Raw genomic sequence first — 24,607 nt, 5'->3', positions numbered from 1 at the left:
AAAAATAAAACTGTAAACACAAAAAGAATAAAATATAGTAGACTATTTTTATCATCTCTTAGGGGTGGTGAAGATGCTCCTGGGAAGAAAACATAAATGAAAAATATTCAGAAAAATATAAATGTAAAGACTGATAAAAAGATCTTGACTATATTAAAACTGAAAATCTTTATAGGGAAAAAGGCATCATAAACAAGTTAAAGTACAAGTGACAGACTGAGAAAAATACATGAAAGATAAATAATAATGTGCTAATATCTGTAATACATAAAGCCTTTTACAAATATATAAGCAAAAGATGGCCATTTCTAACAAAATTTCACGGTGATAAGAGAACAGACTCTATGATTTCAATATCTTTAGACCATGAAATTTTTACACCTTGCTTTATGTCCCTAGATATCTTCCAGGGTCTCCTAGTTTATAGTCTATAGGGACTTGAATAGAATTCATATGCTACTGTTGTGTGAAAAATTGTATAAACTTCAATTATGTTGAATTGGTTCACAGTGCCTTTCAGGTCTACTATATGTTTATCCTTCTCTGTATATTCATTTTATTAATTTTTGAGAGTTTGGTATTGAAACTCCAACTAAAATCTTCATTTACCTACTTAAAAAATAATTGCAATATATAGAGGAAGTATGTGTATTTCCCAAGTCTCCTGTAAATGCGTTATCATACTTTCATAATTTAAAAAAGGAAAATAAAAAAGGAATGCTGCCTGCCATGTCAGTAATCAACAGATGTTGCAGTCATCAGCAATTGCAGTCACCCTCAACAGTGAGCCCTTGGGGTACTTAGGCTGGAAACAAGGAATGCCTGCCATCTAGTGGTCAGCAAACTGAAGCCACCCCCAGTGGTGCAGGTTGAGGAAACTCAGGATGTGAAAACACAGGATCCTGGCCCCAGATACCTGAGGTGCAGATCAAAGGAATGATTTCACTGAGCACACTCTGGGATCTTCCCATGCACAGAAAAGCCCTAAATTCCTCAACTTGACATATCTAGTTGTCTTTAATTAGAAATAAATCTTTTGACAGTCTGACTACCTGCCTCTTGCTGGAAAGAAAGAAAGAAAGAATGAAAGAAAGAAAGAATAAAGAAAGAAAGAAAAAGAAAGAAAGAGAAAGAAAGAGAAAGAAAGAAAGAGAAGTCGTTCAGTCATGTCCGACTCTTTGCAACCCCATGGACTGTAGCCCAACAGGCTTCTCTGTCCATGGGATTTTCCAGGCAAGAGTACTGGGGTGGGTTGCCATTTCCTTCTCCAAGGGATCTTCCCCTCCCAGGAATCGAACCCGGGTCTCCTGCATCATAGGCAGACGCTTTACCGTCTGAGCCACCACGGAAGTCTTTGTTGCAAAGATTCCTATATATCATGGCTCCCCTCCTCAGAAGAGTTCTCTCAAAGTTATTTGAGATGCTGTCTCCCCAGCCCAAGTTCTAAGAATGGTGACTTACTAAAATGTAACTCTCCACTTTTTATGTTGTGCATTTTTTTCCCTCATTGACATGACCATCTATCTGTAAACTGATTGTGAAAAAATATCCCTGCTTTTTTTAAACCATTGTTCTCTGCAGCATAAGTGTTACTAATATCTTCCATCAAGGGCCATGAAATGTTTTCTGGAAAGGGATGGGTAGATAGTAAATGCTCTAGGCTTTCTGGGCTATATCTACACTCTGTTACATATCTTTGTTGTTTTTTTCCTTGCTGAGTTACTTTAGTCATGTCTGATTCTGTGCAACCCCATGGACTGGAGCCCACCAGGCTCCTCTGTCCATGGGGATTCTCCAGGCAAGAATACTAGAGTGGGTTTCCATTTCCTTCTCCAGGGGATCTTCCTACCAGGGATCAAACCCACATCTCTTATGTCTCTTGCATTGGCAGATGGGTTCTTTACCACTAGCACCACCTGGGAAGCCCCATTCTTTTCCTTATAGCTCTCAAAAATGTAAAATCCTTCTAGGTTCACAGGTTATCCAAAAGTAGACTATGAGACAAATTTGGCTCACAGCCCTTAATCTGCTGATTCCTGTACTATATAACTAGTGGAAAAAATTGTAGAAGGATATGTATGAAAGTTTAAGCAATGAGTATTTCAGTGGAGTGGCAGGTTTAATGGGTGGCATTAATTTTGTTTCCTATGTATGAATATTTTAAAACAAATTTATAATTTACATTTATTTGTGTAATATTTATACATTTTAAAAGATGATGCCCATTGGACATGAGGCTGAAACAGGAAGTTGCAGAAAACTCACAACTCTCCAGCCTTTGTCTTCTTACCCAAGCTTTTATCTTTTCTTCAACTTACCAAAAGTGTGTCTCCAACTTCTCCATAAAGTAAAGGCCCCAGGATCCCTGATTCATGCTGAATAGCTTCACGAGTCTTAAATGTTCCATCTGTGTAAGCTATAAACCGTACTTTTCTGTACTTCCTACCAATCCGCTGAGGACCGTGGTTCAGATACAGACTTTTATAACTTCTGTATGATACACAAAAAGATAAGACGTTGGAATGAAGCATGCCAGGTAAAGGACTGGTTGCTAAAATTCAACTTTAAAACAGCTGATATGATTTCATCAAGGAAGGGTGAGAAAAATCTAGGTATCCCTGGTGGGAATTTCTGAAATATGTTAATACTCTTGGTCTGCTTAGCCGGAGAGAGGACTTCCCCTGTGCCTCAGAAGGTAAAGCATCTGCCTACAATGCGGGAGACCTGGGTTTGATCCCTGGGTCAGGAAGATCCCCTGGAGAAGGAAATGGCAACCCACTCCAGTACTCTTGCCTGAAAAATCCCATGAACAGAGGAGCCTGGTAGGCTACAGTCCATAGGGTCCCAAAGAGTGGACACGATTGAGTGACTTCACACTTGCCTGTACCTAACCCTACACATGGCTTAAGGGTTTGCTGTTTTGAGAAACTGGGAAGAACTTTTGGATTATGGGGAAGAGATAACACCAAGAGTCAAAAGTTCCTTACCTGTCACTGGTGGTGAGGACCGAGGGGGCATAGTCCCAGTCATCCTCTTCAGCAGCAATGTAGTGGACCCAGGTTTTAGGATGCTTCTTTGCAACTGAGCGCATTTGGATAAAGGGAGGCGCACTGTCGCCATCAAACCTGACCACATCCATGTCAGAGTCATCCAAACCATCATCATAATCTTCTTCTTGGTTATTTTTCATCCATAGTCGGGGTTCCTCTGGGCAACTATCTACTTTGACATAAGCTTCCATACCATCTGAAGTCAGACAAAACCAACGTGAGGTTCAATGAGGTTTTCTGGCCTCAACTCTTCTGACTTTGTTTTCTCTTATGCCTTCAAGGCCTTCTCCTAAGGGTTTTAACCTCCTGTATGTTTTACCTTCCCTATAGCTGGTACTTTCAGGTTTCTTCCTGTGGTCTTTGCACTCACCATTTCCCTTCTGCCCAACTCTCCTCCAATCTATGACTCCTGTTTCAAGATTTCCTCATTTGCTTTTCTTTCCCTTCTGGAACTGGCTCTGAGCCTATCACTTCCCAACTCTCAAATTGTAAATAAGAAGGCCTGAGGAATTGCATATTTTCAGCTTTTGGAAACCTAGGTCAGACTAATTCCCCACCCCTACAGTTACCTAATAATTTTTATACATAGTCCATTGAATTATGATACAAACCATAGATTTAGTAGCTTGTCAAGAAAAATCATAGTATAGATATAAATTTTAAGACATATCCAAAGTTAATAAAAACATGAAAAGGTTCAGCTTAGAATTAAGGAAATACATTATATATTTTAAGAGCATGTCCGACTGTGGCTAGATGTAAGCCTTAAAGCAAGTCTATTAAGCAATCTTAATCTCATTTGCATGCTTTATAAAATGTAAATAATAATAATCCCTCCCCTATCTAATGCCATAGGACAGCTTTGAATAAAAATTCTAAGAAAGGAGACCTATTTACTGGGTGATGGGGAACAAGGCAGATTTTAGGAGCAGCAAGCACCTAGTGTGGGTTCATGTGGCCTTAAACAAAATTCAGTCTAGATCTAAAAATGAAGGATTTTGTATGAGTTCCAAAAAGACAAAACATTTTTCTGAAAAACAAGGATTAAAATCAGCATAAAGAAGGGTCAAAAGAATAAGAAAAAGAGAGAGAACATAAAACAAACTCTTCTTAAACAGAATCAGGCTTCAAACTAGGTCATGAGCAGCCTGCATACAAGTAAATGACCTTTCCCTATGTGCCTATAGGATCGACTTCCTGTTACTTGTCTGGTATGACACATTTTGTCTTGTCAAAAATCCCATAATTATTATGTAACTTTTTATGTAATGTATCAGGAAAAGAGGTTCCTATGTTTCCTCACTACAGAGGACTAGAAACAAAGTCACTCACAGAAAATAAGTGGGAAAAAGTGCAAGATCAAATCTCTTTTTCAGGGCAACCAAGGAACCTGAAGGGAGGGTTAATACTAGATTGACAGGAATAACAAGTGCTGTTCATCATGAAAGATCAGGCCTCCCCAACATTTCTTTCCAATAGCTCTCAATGGCCACAATAGAGGAGGAGACAAAGAGAGCTGTTAGACTGATCCAAGATTAAGAGTTAGCAGAGTAAATATACAAGAAGAAAAATGGGGATGAGCTGATCATGTAACATGAGTTTTCATAGCCTATAGCTACAAATGAGCTCACTCACATTAACGATAATTTGCAACCGTAGGTACCATCATCTCAACTTCCTTAGGTAGGATCTTTGACCCTTTGCAAAGTCAAGTCATCCTTGAAAGCTTCACGTGGTGCCTCACGTGTGTTTACCAACTTCCACTCCCATGTTGTTTCTCCTGATGTCTCTCATCTCTGACCGAGTATCTACAGCATGCCTCCTTGTATACCAGTTGTCTGGTGTCTCATATGGAGCACCACAATATCCTTTTGTATTTGCTATATATTGGGGCATCATTACTGACATCCTGGAGCCCTTAGGATTACATCCTAGATTCCATGACCCCAAATCGCTCTCTCCATAGTACTAAAGCCTACTTAATGTTGGGAAAACAACATTAAGTAGGCTTTAGTAAACAACAACATACTCTCCTCCTCACATTCGCCACCTCATTCTTCACTAAACCATTTCCCTTCCCTTGATCACAGATAAACCCCCAAGTCCTATTTACTAATAATCAAGCCCTCTTATATTCAAGGTGAAATATTTAAAAGAAGAGCTGGATATTTCTAATACTCATTTTTTAAGATCTATAGACATTACCATGTTGGTGGGAAGAGATACGACAAAACAGTAGAAACTGGCCACAGTCCATCAGGACTGTCTGAGCGGTAAGGAAAGTTATTGGTGAGATCTCCAAGGAAGCCTGGCGATGGTTCCTCACGAGAAATGTGTGGCCTTCAAGGAAAATTGAGTGCACTTCCGGGGTGGTGCCCATTCCAATCACGTGCCAATAGACTGATTTCTTATGACATCCAATCAGACCTGGGAAGTAAGAATAACATAACTAGAGCCAAGAAGCAGAGAATCTGAAATGGAAAACACTTTCTAGGATAGGATGAACAAACTCTGTGTACAAATTTTTATTATCTTGACTTGAAACCCAACTTTCCAAGGACACGGGGGTACTCTCAAACTAACAGCTCTTGCTGAAGTCATCAATGACTGTTGTGCTTCTGAATCCAATGGATCGTTTTCAGTCTTCATCTGCATCTGTTAACCATTCATTCCTTCTTGAAATTCTGTTTTCCCTTTGCCTCTGTGCCAACAGACTTTTGTTTACCTAAGGCTTCAGTTCAGTTCAGTCACTCAGTTGTGTCCTACTCTTTGCAACCCTATGAACCGCAGCACGCCAGGCCTCCCTGTCCATCACCAACTCCTGGAGTTTACCCAAACTCATGTCCATTGAGTCGGTGATGCTATCCAACCATCTCATCCTCTGCCATCCCCTTGTCTTCCCGCCTTCAATCTTTCCCAGCATCAGGGTCTTTTCAAATGAGTCAGCTCTTCGCATCAGGTGGCCAAAGTATTGGAGTTTCAACTTCAACATCAGTCCTTCCAATGAACACCCAGGACTGATCTCCTTTAGAATGGACTGGTTGGATCTCCTTGCAGTCCAAGGGACTCTCAAGAGTCTTCTCCAACACCACAGTTCAAAAGCATTCCTAAGGCTTAGATTGCTCCTTCTTCTGTTTCACTCTGTGACAGCACCTCTTTACCCATCCATTAAATGGTAGATGACCTCAGGGCTCATCCCTAGCCTAATTATTCTTTTGTTAAACAAATTTTCTCCCTGAATAATATCATTCATTTTCACAGGATTAATGATCATTCATATGCTGATAACTCCCCTGTTCTCCCAGAACTCCAGACTTGCACAATCACCTTCTCAACATCTTCACCTGGATACCTCAGGAAACACACAGGTACAAAAACATATTTTTCGTCTTTACCACCTCATCTTCTTCCAGAGTTCCTTATTTCAGTGAATGGTATTAATACAAGCCTGGATTCAATTCTGCAAGTGAGAGTTATTCTTGTCCCTACTCTCACTTCTCACATCCAACCTAACACCAATTATGGCAATATCATTAATAACTGTAATATTTACTGAGCACTTGCATAATATCAAGCACTGTTCAGGATATTGTACAAGTTTGAACTCCCAATATTTCCCTGGTAGCTCAGACAGTAAAGCATCTGCCTACAATGTAGGAGACCCAGGTTCTATCCTTGGGTTGGGAAGATCCTCTGGAGAAGGAAATGGCAACCCACTCCAGTACTGTTGCCTGGAACATCCCATAGATGGAGAAGTGTGGTAGGCTACAGCCCACAGGGTCGCAAAGAGTCAGAGACAATTGAGTGACTTCACTTTCAACCCTATATTATGAATGAAGAAACTATAAATGTCATCCCTTCCTTAAAGGAGAGGAAACTTATGCACAGAGAGGCAATTAATGTGACATATGAGAGCAGGGACTTCTATGTTTTGAAAGTTAATTTCTTTTCTAAACCTGAAGTCTTGCATATTAATTACAGAATTGTTGAATATCATTAATAACTGCAATATTTACTGAGCACTTGCATAACATCAAGCACTGTCCAGAGTATTTTATAAAAACTAAGATCATGGCATCCAGTCCCATCACTTCATGGCAAATAGATGGGAAGAAAATGGAAACAGGGAAAGATTTTATTTTCTTGGGCTCCAAAATCACTGCAGATGGTGATTGCAGCCATGAAATTAACAGATGCTTGCTCCTTGGAAGAAAAGCTATGACAAACCAGACAGTGTATTAGGATGCAGAGACATCACTTTGCCACCAAAGGTCTGTTTAGTCAAAGCTATGGTTTTTCCAGAAGACATGTATGGATGTGAGAGTTGGACCATAAAGAAGGCTGAGCACCGAAGAATTCATGCTTTCAAATTTCAGTGCTGGAAAAGACTCTTTGAAAGTCCCTTGGACAGCAAGATCAAACCAGTCCATCCTAAAGGAAATCAACCTTGAATATTCTTTGGAAGGACTGATGCTGAATTTCCAATACTTTGGCCAACTGATGGGAAGAGCTGACTCATTGGAAAAGACCCTAATACTGGGAAAGACTGAGGGCAGGAGAAGAAGGGGGTGACAGGATGAGATGGTTAGATAGCATCACTGACTCGATGGACATGAGTTTGAGCAAACTCCAGGAGACACTGAAGGACAGGGAAGCCTGGTATGCTGCAGTTCATGGGATCACAAGGAGTCTGATATGACTTAGTGACTGAACAACAACAAAAACCTTGTTTCAATTAACTTTGTATTTTAAGAAGTATATTCTTAATTTTGTAAGCATGTTGGAGAAGGAAATGGCAACCCACTCCAGTATTCTTGCCTGGAAAATCCCATGGATGGAGGAGCCTGGTAGGCTACAGTCCATGGGGTCGCAAAGAGTCGGACATGACTGAGCAACTTCACTTTCTTATTCTGATTGTTTCTTTTTCATATAATCCTATTATTACTTTTGTAAACTTACTAGAGGATCTGTTTATTCTACAAGCATGTAACTCAGGAACATCCAGAGGGAAGTGACATACAGGGCAAGGCCTGGGGAAGGGCTCAGAGCTTCCACACTCTCTCCAGGCACCTCTCTCCCAGCATCTCCATGGGTTCATGCATTGTCTAATTTACTTTGCTTATCTTGCATATTGTCTTTGTGTTTCAGGCTTTCCTTCAAGTATCTGTTCATCCTTGGATGCCCACTTAGAAAGGAAAAGAGAAATTGGTAAGCTCTGTATACACTAAGAAAAGAAAAGAAAGTGAAGTCACTCAGCTGTGTCTGAGTCTTTGCGACCCCATGGACTGTAGCTCACCAGGCTCCTCCATCCATGGGGTTTTCTAGGCAAGAGTACTGGAGTGGGTGGCCACTGCTTTCTTCAGGTGATCTTCCCAACCCAGGGATCGAACCCAGGTCTCCTGCATTTGGGGTAGGCACTTTATCATCTGAGCCACTGTATACACTTCAGTTCAGTTCAGTCACTCAGTCATGTCCGACTCTTTGCGACCCCACGAACCGCAGCTCACCAGGCCTCCCTGTCCATCACCAACTCCCGAGTTTACCCAAACTCATGTTTGTATACACTGTATACACTAGCAGTCCTTAATTTTTTGATGACTGTAAGAAGGACTGGTCACCATACCATAAGATCCCCCAGAGGCCAGAATTCAATATCTGAGGACAACTGGAGAAGAGATCTCTGGTGGTGAATGTAGAAGATCCTGAGGATTCTTGAGCAGGTTGTACATACCTGGCAGAGACCTGTTTATATAGCCATTGATGGTGTGCAGTGCAGATGCAGAATCCATAACACGTGTCAAGGACTCATTTTTTCCCGAGTGCCAACTTTTCCCTGTTGAGAAAGGACAGAAACAGAGGGCCAGTTAAGTGTCTGTCTCATGACTGACCCTCCCTTTCCCCTTCCCTCCCTCCCATCAGGCAAATAAGGCTCACATCTTTTTTTGTCAGCGGAGATGACTTGCCCTCAAAGTCGGTAGGCAAAGGGGAGAAGACAATTACCAAAAGGCCAGACCCTTATTGCTTGGACTGATGCTATCTGTCTATATTTATCCATGACAGTAGGTAGAAGGGAATAATGACAAATGATCACTAGGAGAAGGGAGAATATTGGTTAGTTTGTATCATGATGACTTCTATTCACTGGTTGACTTATGTTAGAGGGAGAACATGAAAATCCTCCTAAGAAAAGGCTGCCAGTACCTGTCCCTGTCCTACTTGCTTCATCCAGTCTGTAATAATGAAAGCCCATGGACAGGAAACCTTCCCAACCTTGTCACTGAAATTAATAAAAGTGAAAGAAGCAGAAATATTATTATTAGCAATGCCTTGAGGTTGCCCTCAAGAACTGACTCATTAGAAAAGACCCTGATGCTGGGAAAGATTGAAGGCAGGAGGAGAAGGGGACAACAGAGGATGAGATGGTTGGATGGCATCATAGACTCAATGGACATGAATTTGAGTAAACTCGGGGAGTTGGTGATGGACAGGGAACCCTGGCATGCTGCAGTCCATGGGATCACAGAGTTGGACACGACTAAGTGACTGAACTGAACTGAGGTTGCCCTTCTATACAAAAGACAAACTTTCTGAAGCACTGAACCTTTGGTGAACTCTCATAAGTTCATTTATCCAGTCATCCACTCATGTGTTCATTCAGTCAAACATGTTTACTGAGTACTACTGAGCATTAGGGCTTCCCAGGTGGCTCAGTGGTAAAGAATCCCCTTGACAATGCAGGAGATGCAAGAGACGTGGGTTTAATCCCTGAGTCGGGAAGGTCCCCTGGAGGAAATGTCAAGCCACTCCAGTACTCTTGCCTGGAGAATCCCATGGACTGAGACTAATGGGCAACAGTCCATGGGATTGCACAGAGTCAGACATGACTGAGTGACTGAGCACAGCACAGCACACTGAGCACTAGCACTGATGACAAAGAAGTAGACACAGCCTCTGCCTTCAAGGTGCTTACAATGTAGCTCAAATAGACAGAGACGTGGACCATTATTACAAAGAATGAAGAGTGAAGTAAAAGAGATAAGAACAGAGTATTATGGGACCAGAGAAGAGAAGGCACTTCACTCTGCTTGAAGAGAAAGGAACAGGAGGGTAAAGAAGATCAGTATGGTTTAGTGTGATAAGCAGGAAGCTCAAGTGCTGTGGAAATACATAAAGAAGCATCTAACAGAGGCTAGAAGGAGTGGAAACTTACTTGACATGAAGCTGGAGACACGCTTTCCAGGCCAAGGAAATGGCATGAGCAAAGGCCTGAATGCTAGAAAAAGCATAGCGTGTGTGGGTGTAACGCAAAATGTGTTCAGTGTGGTTGCAACGTGAATGGATCAAGAGGAGCAAAACAAAGCTAGACAGGTCGTCGGGGATGAGGTCACATATTATTGTGTAAAGAAGTTTCCATTTGCCTTGTGAAACTGAAGGATTTTAAAGACTGGCGTGACAAGATCAGATTCACATTTCAGTAAGTTCCCTTTGGCTGCTACAGTAAGAACGAAGTGCTGGGGGCACAAAAAGACAAGGGGACTAGTTGGAGGAGAGGTGATAGGGGTCTCAGTTCAGAAGATGGCAGTGTAGGAAGATCCAGAGGAGAGAGAAGGTGATGATAGAACGATTCTATCAGGAGGAGAAGAAAGCAGAAGTACTAACATCACCTTATGTCCTGAAAAGTGAAAGTGAAGTGAGAGTGTGTCCTCAGAAAAGTGTCGCTCAGTTGTGTCACTCAGTTGTGTCCAACTCTTTGTGACCCCATGGACTTGTCCATGGAATTCTTCAGGCCAGAATACTGGAGTGGGTAGCCTTTCCCTTCTCCAGAGGATCTTCCCAACCCAGGGATTGAACCCAGGTCTTCCGCATTGCAAGCAGATTCTTTACCAACTGAGCCACAAGGGAAGCCCAGGAATACTGGAGTGGGTAGCCTATTCCTTCTCCAGGGGATCGTCCCAACCCAGGAATCGAACCTGGGTCACCCACATTGCAGGTGGATTCTTTACCAACTGAGCTATAGGGAAGCAAGGTCCCGTGTTACTGAATTGAAATCAGTCAATCCTCACAACCATCCTATGAAAAAGTAGATATTATTTTAACTTTAAAATGGAGGAAACTGAGACACAGAGGGGTTAAGTAACTTGCTAAAGTTATTTAAAAAGTAAGAGATGAAGATAAGAAAAAGCATACTCACAGAAACACAGAAGAGAAGGGTGACTGCAAGGGTTTTGGGAAATGGGGAGATGTTGGTCCAATGGGACAACCTTTAACTTTTAAGACAAACAAGTTCTGGGGATCTAATGTACAGCATGATGAGCAAACTACATTGAACACCAGAAATAAGCTCAGGGAATAGATCTCGCACAAAAAATGATAACTATGCGGCCAGACACGTTAACTTGACTGTAGTAATCATTTCTCTATCTATATTTATCTAAAATCATTTCGTACACCTTAAATATATATGATTTGCAGTAAAAATTTTCTTTTAAAGAGGAGGCATTGAGAAAATAAAGCAACAGGTCACTTCCAAAAGGGCTTGTAGGACTAAAACCAGGAGCTCTTAAATGCTGTGACCAAAGACTGACATTCTCCATAAGATGTGATAGCCACTCAATTGTGCTGTTTTCCTGAGTAGAGACAGATGCCTCAGCCACTTGTGCCATGATTGGTGATATGTGGAAAAGTAAATAAATGCACCCCAAGTTTCACCAAGGGCTTCCCTAGTGGCTCTGCAGGAAAGAACCTGCCTGACAAAGCAGGAGACAGATTCGATCCCTGGGTTAGGAAGGTCCCCTGGAGAAGGAAAAGGCAACCTACTCCAGTATTCTTGCCTGGAGAATCCCACAGACAGAAGAACCTGGTGGGCTACAATCCATGGGGTCACCAAGAGTCGGACATGACTGAAGCGACTTAGCACACATGAAGTTTAACTAAAACTAACAAGCAAACAAAAAAAAATTACATACAAGAGACACTGTGAGGGGCAGAGGCCTTGCCCCTTTCCCGTCCTTCAGACCAGAGTTCCTTGTGCAAAACTGCTGCACCTCAACTCAGCTGGGAGGAGAAGGTGCGCAGGTCACTCACCACAAGAAGGCACTGGGCGCCCGGAGCAGAGACGCGGCTCACCCACTGGATCAGCAAGTGCTCCTGCGTGGAGAGCTCCACCCACTTCCACCCACCCGCTTCCACCCACCGGCTTCTGCATAAAGTAGCCTTGCCCTGGGACTGTGGGAAGAGTGTGTGCTCTAGAACCCAAGCTTGTACCTCTCCTGCCTTGATCAAATCATTAAGCTTTCCTTTGCTTCTACACTAGCAAAAAAGGAAAGTGATAAGTCTTTGAGAGACTTTCACTAATGAGAGACAAGGCCATCTGTTACCCAGCTCCTCTCTCTTCTTACTTCATAGCTGCCCATGAAAGTCCGCAGGCATTTTGTTCTTGGCTTTCATTTTCATCCCTATCTACATCATTCCATTCACAGCCCTCATGCTCAAGTACCACGTTACATTAGTCTATTTCATTTCTTTCAGCAGACCAAAATTCGATTGCAGGTCACTAACCTTCATCAAATACAGCAAACAGTAGTACGAATTTGTGCAAGGTCTGTGTCCTTTCTTTGATCAGAGTTCCTGAAAAAGAAGTGAGAGCATTTATTTTCTATAGAAAATCCTATCACAGGAAAATGACACTAGGGGGACACATAACTTAATCAACTGCTTTGTCTCTTGATCTCTTATTAACTTCAATTCAGTTCAGTTCAGTAGCTCACTTGTGTCGGACTCTTTGCAACCCCATGGACTGCAGCCCACCAGGCCTCCCTGTTACCAACTCCTGGAGTTTACTCAAACTCATGTTCATTGAGTCAGTGATGCCATCCAACCATCTCATCCTTTGTCGTCCCCTTATTAACTTAACCATAGCATAATTTCCTTGGTGTCACATCTATACCAGTGCTCCTAAAATTATCTGGGGTAAAGGACTTGATAAAAAGTTTAAAATTTGTTGCACACCATTACTTTTATAAAAGATGACAAAAATTAATTACTAAAAAAAGAAAAATAATCAAATGACAAGCCCATATAATCATATTTCACGTACATGTATATATTCACAACAAACATACAAAAGGAAAAAAAAAAACTGCAAACATCATACACATTGCTCATGGAAATGTGCATATATGTAAATAATTAATAAATTAAATATATTTTCTATTAAAATACAGAAAAAATGCCAACAAAGGTCCATCTAGTCAAAGCTATGGTTTTTCCAGTACTTGTGTAGGGATGTGAGAGTTGGACTAGAAAGAAAACTGAGTGCCAAAGAATTGATGCTTTTGAACTGTGGTGTTGGAGAAAACTCTTGAGAGTCCCTTGGACTGCAAGGATATGAAACCAGTCAATCCTGAATGAAATCAGTTCTGAATATCCATTGGAAGGACTGATGCTGAAACTCCAATACTTTGGCCACCTGATGCAAAAAACTGACTCATTGAAAAAGACCCTGATGCTGGGAAAGACTGAAAGCAGGAGGAGGGGACAACAGAGGATGAGATGGTTGGATGGCATCACCGACTCGATGGACATGAGTTTGAGCAAGCTCCGGGAGTTGGTGATGGACAGGGAGGACTGGCATGCTGCAGTCCATGGGGTCGAAAAGAGTCAGACATGACTGAGTGACTGAACTGAATTGATAGAAAATTTCTATTATGCTTTTAACTTTTTTTTTAACTTCTGCAATTGTAAATTAAAAGTTATGAGCAAAGTAACAATTATCCATGTTAAATACCTATACTCATACTTAAAGTGAACACCATGTATATCAATATTTAAAGTTATCAATGTTACAAATGACCTTGCTTCATGGTTTAACTGTTGAATTTGTTAGTTGTCTTTCTTTCTTTTTTCATTTGATTGGGAAGTGCAGGTTTATTTTGAGTAGGAAGAGTTTTGTTTATAATGTTCTTTTCTCTCTCTTTTATTCTTGATGCTTAGAAAGTAAAAGTTAAACTGGATGAAGAAAGTAACTCACCCATACAAATTTAAAATACAGATAAAGCTGTCTGAAAAGACTTTAAATCTTCTTACAATATTTTTATAATTATCAAGCAGTGAAATTGATATCTTTCAATAGGTTAATGGATAAATAAACGTCAGTCCATCTAGACAACAAACTATTATTCAGCCCTAAAAAGAAATAGGCTATCAAGCCATCAAAAACATGGAGGAAGTTTAAATACACAGTACAAGTGGAAGAAGCCAATATGAAAAGGCTACATACTATTTGACATTCTGGAAAAGACATTCTGCCAAAACTATGGAGACAATTTAAAAGACAGTGCTTGCCAGAGGGTAGAAGAGGGAAGGATATACTATGACATATATATCATACTATATAATATATGACACTATATGACATATGATACCATATGATACTACTATAATGGACATATGTCATTACATATACAATCCAAGTGCACAACATAGTGATTCTGTATTTCTTTACATTCCAAGATGATCACAGCAAGTCTAATTGCCATCTATCACAATACAGATTATTACACTGTTATTGACTCTATTCCCCATGCTGTACATTTCATCCCTGTGACTCATTTATTTTGTAACTGGAGATCTGTACCTTTCAGTTGCCCTCAACTATTTCACTCATCCCTCGACCTCGCTCCCCTCTGGCAATCACCTGTTTGTTCTCTTTTTCTACAGCTTTGTTTCTGTGTTATTATTTTTGTTCATTTGTTTTGTTTTTTAGATTCCATATATAAATGAAATGATACAGTATTTGTCTTTCTCTGTCTGATTTATCTCACTTAAGATAATGCCCTTTGGTCCATCCATGTAGTCACAAATGGCAAGATTTCATTCTTTTTTATTGCTGAGTAATCTTCCCCAAGGGCTTCTCTGGTGGCTCAGATGGTAAAGAATCTGCCTGCCAATGCAGGAGACCTGGGTTCGATCCCTGGGTCAGGATGATCCCCTGGAGAAGGAAACGGCAACCCACTCTAGTATTCTCGCCAGAGAATTCCATGGACAGAGGAGCCTGGGGGGCTACAGTCCATGGGATCACGAAGAGCTGGACATGACTGAAGTGACTTAGTACACACAGAACAGTGCAGGAGATTCTCTATTTCTCCACATCCTCACCAACACTTGTTATTTATGGCCTCTTTGATAATAGCTATTCTGATAGGTAGGACTTCCCTGGTGGCTCAGTGGGTAAAGCGTCTGCCTACAATGTGGGGGACCCAGGTGCGACACCTGGGTTGGGAAGATTCCCTGGAGAAGGAAATGGCAACCCACTCCAGTACGCTTGCCTGGAAAATTCCATGGACTGAGAAGCCTGGTAGGCTGCAGTCCATGGGGTCGCAAAGAGTCGGACACGACTGAGAGACTTTGATAGGTGTGAGGTAATATCTCAAAGTTTTGATTTGCATTTCCTTAATGACTAGAGACGTTGAGTATATTTTCATTTGTTCATTCATTTGGCACTAGGTTGTACACTGGAGAGGGAAATGGCAACCCACTCTAGTACTCTTGCCTGTAAAATCCCATGGACAGAGGAGCCTGGTAGGCTACAGTCCATGGGGTTGCAAAGAGTCGGACATGACTGAGTGACTTCATTCACTCTGTGCACTTGTAACTATAACAGTGTTGTTGGTTAATTATATTTCAATAAATTTTTAAATGTTTATTCACAAACATTTCAATAAAGTTATTTTAACTTTTTGTTTTGTCCACACTGTGCAGCTTGTAGGATCTTACTTCCCCATCCAGGGATTGAACCCAGGCCCTTGGCAGTAAGAACACAGAGTCCACTAGATGGCTAGAGAATTCCTAATAAAAATTTTTTTTTATAAAAGGTTTAATTGATTCCTCCAGTTCCATTCTTCTTTCTCAAGATTGCTTTGGTTATTTGAGGTTTTTTGTATTTCCATACAAATTGTGAAATTATTTGTTCTAGCTCTGTGAAAAATACCGTTGGTAGCTTGATAGGGATTGCACTGAATCTATAGATTGCTTTGGGTAGTATACTCATTTTCACTATATTGATTCTTCTGATCCATGAACACGGTATATTTCTCCATCTATTAGTGTCCTCTTTGATTTCTTTCACCAGTGTTTTATAGTTTTCTATATATAGGTCTTTAGTTTCTTTAGGTAGATATATTCCTAAGTATTTTATTCTTTTCATTGCAATGGTGAATGGAATTGTTTCCTTAATTTCTGTTTCTATTTTCTCATTACTAGTGTATAGGAATGCAAGGGATTTCTGTGTGTTGATTTTATATCCTGCAACTTTACTATATTCATTGATTAGCTCTGGTACTTTTCTGGTGGAGTCTTTAGTGTTTTCTATGTAGAGGATCATGTCACCTGCAAACAGAGAGAGTTTTACTTCTTCTTTTCCAATTTGGATTCCCTTTATTTCTTTTTCTGCTCTGATTGCTGTGGCCAAAACTTCCTAAACTATGTTGAATAGTGTGGTGAGAGTTGGCACCCTTGTCTTGTTTCTGACTTTAAGGGAAATGCTTTCAATTTTTCACCATTGAGGATAACGTTTGCTGTGGGTTTGTCATATATAGCTTTTATTATGTTGAGGTATGTTCCTTCTATTCCTGCTTTCTGGAGAGTTTTTTTATCATAAATGGATGTTGAATTTTGTCAAAGGCTTTCTCTGCATCTATTGAGATAATCATATGGCATTTATTTTTCGATTTGTTAATGTGGTATATTACATTTCTACTACAAAGCCACAGTCATCAAGACAATATGGTACTGGCACAAAGACAGAAATATAGATCAATGGAACAAAATAGAAAGCCCAGGGAAAAATCCATGCACCTATGGACACCTTATCTTTGACAAAGGACGCAAGAATATACAATGGAGAAAAGACAATCTCTTTAACAAGTGATTCTGGGAAAACTGGTCAACCACTTGTAAAATAATAAAACTAGAAAACTGTCTAACACCATACACAAAAATAAACTCAAATGGATTAAAGATCTAAACATAAGACCAGAAACCATAAAACTCCTAGAGGAGAACATAGGCAAAACACTCTCCGACATAAATCACAGCAGGATCCTCTATGACCCACCTCCCAGAATATTGGAAATAAAAGCAAAAATAAACAAATGGGACCTAATTAAAATTAAAAGCTTCTGCACAACAAAGGAAACTATAAGCAAGGTGAAAAGACAGCCTTCAGAATGGGAGAAAATAATAGCAAATGAAGCAACTGACAAACAACTAATCTCAAAAATATACAAGCAACTCCTGCAGCTCAATTCCAGAAAAATAAACGACCCAATCAAAAAATGGGCCAAAGAACTAAACAGACATTTCTCCAAAGAAGACATACAGATGGCTAACAAACATGTGAAAAGATGCTCATCATCACTCATTATCAGAGAAATGCAAATCAAAACCACTATGAGGTACTATTTCACGCCAGTCAGAATGGCTGCTCTCCAAAAGTCTACAAGCAAAAAATGCTGGAGAGGGTGTGGAGAAAAGTGAACCCTCTTACACTGTTGGTGGGAATGCAAACTAGTACAGCCACTATGGAGAACAGTGTGGAGATTCCTTAAAAAACTGGACATAGAAGTGCCATATGACGCAGCAATCCCACTGCTGGGCATACACAATGAGGAAACCAGAATTGAAAGAGACACATATACCCCAATGTTCATCACAGCACTGTTTATAATAGCCAGGCCATGGGAGCAACCTAGATGTCCATCAGCAGATGAATGGATAAGAAAGCTGTGGCACATATACACAATGGAGTACTACTCAGCCATTAAAAAGAATACATTTGAATCAGTTCTAATGAGGTGGATGAAAGTGGAGCCTATTATACAGAGTGAATTAAGCCAGAAAGAAAAACACCAATACAGTATACTAGCGCATATATATGGAATTTAGAAAGATGGTAACGATAACCCTGTATGTGGGACAGCAAAAGAGACACAGATGTATATAACAGTCTTTTGGACTCTGTGGGAGAGGGCGAGGGTGGGATGATTTGGGAGAATGGCATTGAAAGATGTATAATATCATATATGAAACGAATCGCCAGTCCAGGTTCGATGCATGTTACAGTGTGCTTGGGGCTGGTACACTGGGATGACCCAGAGGGATGGTATGGGGAGGGAGGTGAGAGGCAGGTTCAGGATGGGAAACACCTGTACACCTGTGGCAGATTCATATTGATGTATGGCGAAACCAATACAATATTGTAAAGTAATTAGCCTACAATTAAAATAAACAAATTTATATTTAAAAAATAAACAAAAATAAAAGCAGGGGCCATGCTCCTAGGAGGAAAAAAAAAAAAAAGAATAAACTCCAAATGACTATAAAAAAATACATAAAACAAAAGGTTTAATTTAAATGACTATGATTTTTAACATAAGAACTTATAAGCATGTATAAATTCTTGCTTTTCTCAGATTTTTGCTTTGGGGTTACAGATGACAAACTAACCTCCCGAAATGGCCTATACACCATTCAGTTCAGTTCAGTTCAGTTGCTCAGTCGTGTCCGAATCTTTGTGACCCCATGAATTGCAGCACACCAGGCCTCCCTGTCCATCACCAACTCCCGGAGTTCACTCAAACTCACATCCACCGAGTCGATGATGCCATCCAGCCATCTCATCCTCTGTCGTCCCCTTCTACTCCTGCCCCCAATCCCTCGCAGCATCAGGGTCTTTTCCAATGAGTCAACTCTTCGCATGAGGTGGCCAAAGTACTGGAGCTTCAGCTTCAGCATCATTCCTTCCAAAGAACACCCAGGACTGATTTCCTTTAGAATGGACTGGTTGGATCGCCTTGCAGTCCAAGGGACTCTCAAAAATAAATAAATTTATATTAAAAAAAAAAAGTCTTCTCCAACACTATAGTTCAAAAGCATCAATTCTTTAGCGCTCAGCTTTCTTCACAATCCAACACTCACATCCATACATGACTACTGGAAAAACCATAGCCTTGACTAGACGGACCTTTGTTGGCAAAGTAATGTCTCTGCTTTTGAATATGCTATCTAGGTTGGTCATAACTGTCCTTCCAAGGAGTAAGCGTCTTTTATTTTTATTTATTTTATTATATAATTATTATTATTTTACTTTAGAATATTGTATTGGTTTTGCCATACAGCAACATGCATCTGCCATGGGTGTACACGTGTTCCCTGTTTTGAACCCCCCTCCCACCTCCCTCCCCATACCATCCCTCTGGGTCATCCCAGTGCACCAGCCCCAAGCTTCCTGTATCCTGCATTGAACCTGGACTGGTGATTCGTTTCTTATATGATACTATACATGTTTTGTGGGAGAGGGATGGGGGATGATTTGGGAGTAAGCATCTTTTAATTTCATGACTGCAATCACCATCTGCAGTGATTTTGGAACCCCCCCAAAATAAAGTCTGACACTGTTTCCACTGTTTCCCATCTATTTCCCATGAAGTGATGGGACCAGATCCCATGATCTTAGCTTTCTGAATGTTGAGCTTTAAACCAACTTTTTCACTCTCCTCTTTCATTTTCATCAAGAGGCCTTTTAGTTCCTCTTCACTTTCTGCCATAAGGGTGGTGTCATCTGCATATCTGAGGTTATTGATATTTCTCCCAGCAATCTTGATTCCAGCTTGTGCTTCTTCCAGTCCAGCATTTCTCATGATGTACTCTGCATATAAGTTAAATAAGCAGCGTGACAATATCCAGCCTTGACGTACTCCTTTTCCTATTTGGAACCAGTCTGTTGGTCCATGTCCAGTTCTAACTGTTGCTTCCTGACCTGCATAGAGGTTTCTCAAGAGGCAGGTCATGTGGTCTGGTATTCCCATCTCTTTCAGAATTTTCCACAGTTTATTGTGATCCACACAGTCAAAGGCTTTGGCATAGTCAATAAAGCAGAAATAGATGTTTTTCTGGAACTCTCTTGCTTTTTCGATGATCCAGCGGATGTTGGCAATTTGATCTCTGGTTCCTCTGCCTTTTCTAAAATCAGCTTGAATGTCTGGGAGTTCATGGTTCACGTATTGCTGAAGCCTGGCTTGGAGAATTTTGAGCATTAGTCACACACTTAGATGTACTATTTACCTTCATGGAGGTTTCAAGGAACCTAATGCAAAATTTGTATAAAGGACTACTGAGAAAGCCCATAGGATATGTGAAGCATAAAGCAGAAGAAGAGAAAGTGAAAGTGAAGTCACTCAGTTGTGTCCGACTCTTTGTGAACCCATGGACTGTAGCCTTCCAGGCTCCTCTGACCATGGAATTCTCCAGGCGAGAATACTGGAGTGGGTTGCCATTTCCTTCTCCAGGGGATCTTCCCAACCCAGGGATTGAATCCAGGTCTCCAGCATTGTATGCTGACTCTTGACTGTCTGAGCCACCAGGGAAGAGAAGAGATACCTAATTCTAGAATTTGGCTTTTGTTGGCCATTAGAGTGCATAGTGGCTATATGGGATGCATAGATCCTACCATGGGGTTCTATTCATCTCAGAGACTATTCTCCTTTCCATGGCCATGATTCGAAGCAAAAGAAACCTCTTTCAGATTAAAGAGTGAAGCACCATTTTTTATGAATCGACACAGATGTTTGTACTTCCTACTTTTTCTTATACTTACCTTCCCTACAAATTAGCAGGGCTCCAATGAGACCTGAGTTCACGTCTTTCACCAGGTCCACATGAGAAAGATATGAGTAGGTGAGACATGGTGGGTCAGAGGCTGTTGGACCATTTTCTTTCAGGATCTGCCAGACGTAGGTATGACTTTTACCAGGAATGACTTTGTCATCTTCCTTCTCCCTTTGGCTGGTTTCATCCTCATATGCAGCACCTAAATCAAGGAGGGATAAAGTTGTCCTTTCTACGCCCATTGCCCACTCGAGGAGGCATCAAATTTATTGTCACCAGTAGACTCTATGCAAGAAGCAACTTTTCTGAAACAATTTGGAATACTAAACAGCAGCAGCTATAAATGAAGAGAAGCCGCCTTATGTATTTCAGAGGAGTTCATGACCACTAGGGCAAACGTGAGTGGTTGAGTGGTTCTGTGAGAACTTCAGATTGTAACAATAATACTGCTTCCATTATTCCATCTTTTTACCTAATTCAAGTCAGTTCAATTCAGTAGACAAACATTGGGTATGTGCTTTGTTTCAGACTCTTTAGTAAGCACTGGTGAGGGTCAGGGAAGGGTGAGATGCAGAGATTTTTTTAACAGATATTTTCTTGCTCTCTCATTCTTAGTGATGTTAAAATTGACCTCTGAATTATCTGATACCTTTATTCTACAATGAGCACTATGTGTGTTCATTCTTAAAGCAGTGTTATTGGTTCTAGGTCATTTCATTGGACAGAAGTAGAAAATATTCAAAGGCACTGACCATAACACTTACACTGTTATTGAACTATTTTTCTAACAACTCACCTTGGTTTCTTGAATTCATAATGGTCTCTAGGACTCCAGAGCATTCAAGGCATTCAGGGTGTTCTTCATTTATACTCCATCTTACCCCACAATAGCTATACATCTAATAGAGGGACCTCTCTAACAGAGCACAGGAGACCCCTGCATTGACTCACTACAAAAGCAGCCTCCCTTATAAATGGGTATCCCTCCACTGGGCATTAGGGACAATTGGCTTCATCCAGAAGCAACAGGGGACCAATATTGGTGCTTAGCAGACCCTGGTGGACATTTAGAAAAACATGAGCTGCACTTCAGGATGGAGAATGTCGTCATGTCTCTGTGTGATTGTGGGTTGGTAGCAAATTCTGAATAGTGAAAACATTTGGATAGGAAGAGAGGGGATCATGGAGGGGTAAAAAGGGGGCTTCAACTGTGTCTTCTGTTTAATTTCTTAAAATAAAGTAGGCAAAGACAGCAAAATGTTAAGATTTGCCAAAGTGCAGTCTGGATGGGAGGGCAGTTTGGAGGAGCATGGATACATGTATCTGTATGGCTGAGTTCCTTCTCTGTCCACCTGAAACTATTGCAGCATTGTTTGTTAATCAGTTATACTGCCATACAAAAGAAAAAGTTTTCAAAAAGGATTTGCCAAAGTGAGCTAGGGCTTCCTTCAGAGCTCAGTGGGTAAAGAATCCGCCTGCAATGCAGGAGACCCCGGTTTGATTCCTGAGTCGGGAAGATCGCTGGAGAAAGGGTAGGCTGCCCACTCCAGTATTCTCAGGCTTCCCTGGTAGCTCAGCTGGTAAAGGATCCACCTGCAATGTGGGAGACCTGGGTTCGATCCCTGGGTTGGGAAGATTCCCCTGGAGAACTGAAAGGCTACCCGCTCCAGTATTCTGGTCTGGAGAATTCCATGGACTTTATCGTCCATGGGGTTGCAAAGAGTAGGACATGACTGAATGACTGTCACTTTCAAAGTGAGCTAATGGGTACATGTTTGTTGGCTCTATTATTTCCTGTACCTTTTTCTGTTTGTTTGAAATATTTCATTAGCAAAAGAATCCCCTCTTACCTAATAGTATAGTTGGGAGAGGGATGAGGGGTTAATGAGAGGTCAAGAGTGTGTGAAAACTGCATCTGTCTTGATGAGGACAGTGAGTGGATTGGGAGGATATCTGGGCAGTGGTAAGGCACCGCTTAAGGCGAGGTGCAAGGTTTATTTCAACTATAGCCATTTGCTTGGTTGCTAGTAGAAGAGATGGAGAACAGATTTCACCAGGGTAGCAGTTTAGCCAAGAGAGTAGAATAGAAATCAAGGAGGCCAGGAACCTGTGGATCCCAAGGAGAATGAAGAATTCTTGGAGTGGGGAGGGAAAGAGTGACGGCTGGCAAAATAGGAGAATGTTGACAGCTGGAACCTGAGATCTTGGATTTGACTCAGGTTGCTCACAACAAGGTCTGTCCTTCAGTGAAGACAAAGGTGATTTGTCCAGACCAAGTGAAGTGGTGCCTGGGCAAAAGCATTGTGCATAGCCTTGAAAGTTGCCATGTCTACTCAGGTATGTTTCCTTTGGGAAACCTCTGTCTGCAGAGTCTTACTTGAGCTTCTATACCAGCCACCTGCAAATACTCTGAGCAGAATGCATTTTGTGCAATTGCCATCTTCTGTTACATTCCGAACAACACTGTTGGGAACATTCGAGAATGTTCTGGAAAGCCCTCTATTCACCCCCCTGCAGCTGTATCAGCCTTGCCCCAGGCATGGTCAAGGGCCCCAGAGCCTGACCTGCTCAGACACCCCAGCTCAGTGACCCCTGGGCATGAGTACTCAACCACAGGCCAAATGCTGTGCTTCAGAGGCTACTGCACTGCACTCTCTCGTGCTTTCAGTTGCTTTTTCCTTCACCTCAGCAGCTTTGGGTCGGCACCTGTTAACTTGTCTGTCCCCATGCTGTCTTTCATAGCCTCATTGTGTGGCCTTACTTACAGCCTAGGGTGGTGTTAGAACCCTACTTGTCCAGAAAATAATTTAAAAGAATTTCTTTAGCACCGGGTTTCCCTTTTCAGCTCAAGACCAAACTTGAAATTTCCCTGGATCTGCTTTTAACTCTCCTTCTGGCTCCTTTGACAGACATTCCATGGGAATTAGCTGTCCTGACATACATCTTATGCTTTTAGATTCTATTAGCTAGAAAAAGTCACGTGGTCATGTCCAATACTAATATGGTAGGGAAATGTACTCCTCCTGCTCTGGAGGAAGGGATGGCCATTTGCTGAACTGAAATACAATTTCCCAGAGTTTTGGTTTGGGAGATTAACATGACAGGCTTACAAAGCAGCTCAGTGGTTGCCTGGGGCTGGGGGTGGGAATGGGGCTTGAACAGCAAGACCAGAACTTCTTGACACGGTTGGTGTTGGTGGCCCCATGACTGTCTGAATTGAGTCAAAGTCATCAAACTACTTTAAATGACTGAATTTTGTGGTATGTAATTTAAACCTCAATAAAACTGTTTTAAAATGCTATCGGAAAACCATACACAAAAATTCATTTGTGATGGGTTATAGACTTTGGCATGAAAGGCAAAATAATAGAACTTCTAGAGGAAAGCATGGAAGAAATCCTTCATGACTTGGGGGTAGGCAAATGTCTTAAACAGGACCCAAAGTCTAACATACAAGGAAAGTATGTGATACCTTTTTTGTGTGTTTCATTAATGTTTGAACTTTCATGCTTCACTAACTTTAAGAACTTTACCAAAAAAATTATCAAAAGAGTGAAAATTCAAGCTACAGACTGGAAGAAGATATGTAAATATTTCTATGTGTCAGAGGATTTGTATTCAGAATATATAAACTAACTCTACAAATCAATCAGAAAAAGATAAACAAATCATTGTCTTTGTAACAGGAAAAGCACTTAAACAGTTGATCAGATAGTTTATTAAAGGATATCAGAAAGGTCAATAAGCATGCAAAGTTATACTTACCATCATCATGGATTTACCTTACATGCTGGGGCCCCTAGGCTAATCTAAGGAGGCCAAGAATTTGTGGATGATAACATATAAACACACAGGCTTGTGATAGGACTATAAATCACATGGGTATTAGGCCA

The 24,607-nt window shown here is 41.0% G+C and overlaps 1 protein-coding gene and 1 non-coding gene across 4 annotated transcripts in view; one reads left to right on the top strand and one right to left on the bottom strand.

Annotated features, from left to right (window-relative positions):
* The window catches only part of F8 (coagulation factor VIII), a 142,391-nt gene that overhangs the window by 92,876 nt on the left and 24,908 nt on the right, over window positions 1-24,607 (bottom strand). For all 3 annotated transcript variants that reach the window (XM_070785447.1, XM_070785448.1, XM_070785449.1), the window contains 6 exons: window positions 20,704-20,916; window positions 12,609-12,677; window positions 8,782-8,883; window positions 5,256-5,477; window positions 2,988-3,246; window positions 2,319-2,490 (listed from right to left, as the gene is read on the bottom strand). In XM_070785447.1, the coding sequence (XP_070641548.1) occupies window positions 2,319-2,490; window positions 2,988-3,246; window positions 5,256-5,477; window positions 8,782-8,883; window positions 12,609-12,677; window positions 20,704-20,916 (1,037 nt within the window). The remainder of the gene's footprint in view (window positions 1-2,318; window positions 2,491-2,987; window positions 3,247-5,255; window positions 5,478-8,781; window positions 8,884-12,608; window positions 12,678-20,703; window positions 20,917-24,607) is intronic.
* LOC139181801 (small nucleolar RNA SNORA25) lies at window positions 11,568-11,693 on the top strand. The gene has a single exon (XR_011565540.1). It is a non-coding gene; the product is annotated as a small nucleolar RNA SNORA25 (small nucleolar RNA).

This window comes from Bos indicus, chromosome X (genome assembly GCF_029378745.1).
Source record: "Bos indicus isolate NIAB-ARS_2022 breed Sahiwal x Tharparkar chromosome X, NIAB-ARS_B.indTharparkar_mat_pri_1.0, whole genome shotgun sequence".
Classification (NCBI taxonomy): domain Eukaryota; kingdom Metazoa; phylum Chordata; class Mammalia; order Artiodactyla; family Bovidae; genus Bos; species Bos indicus.
Note: the sequence above shows the minus strand (reverse complement) of the source record. Positions and strands in the feature narration are given on the sequence as shown.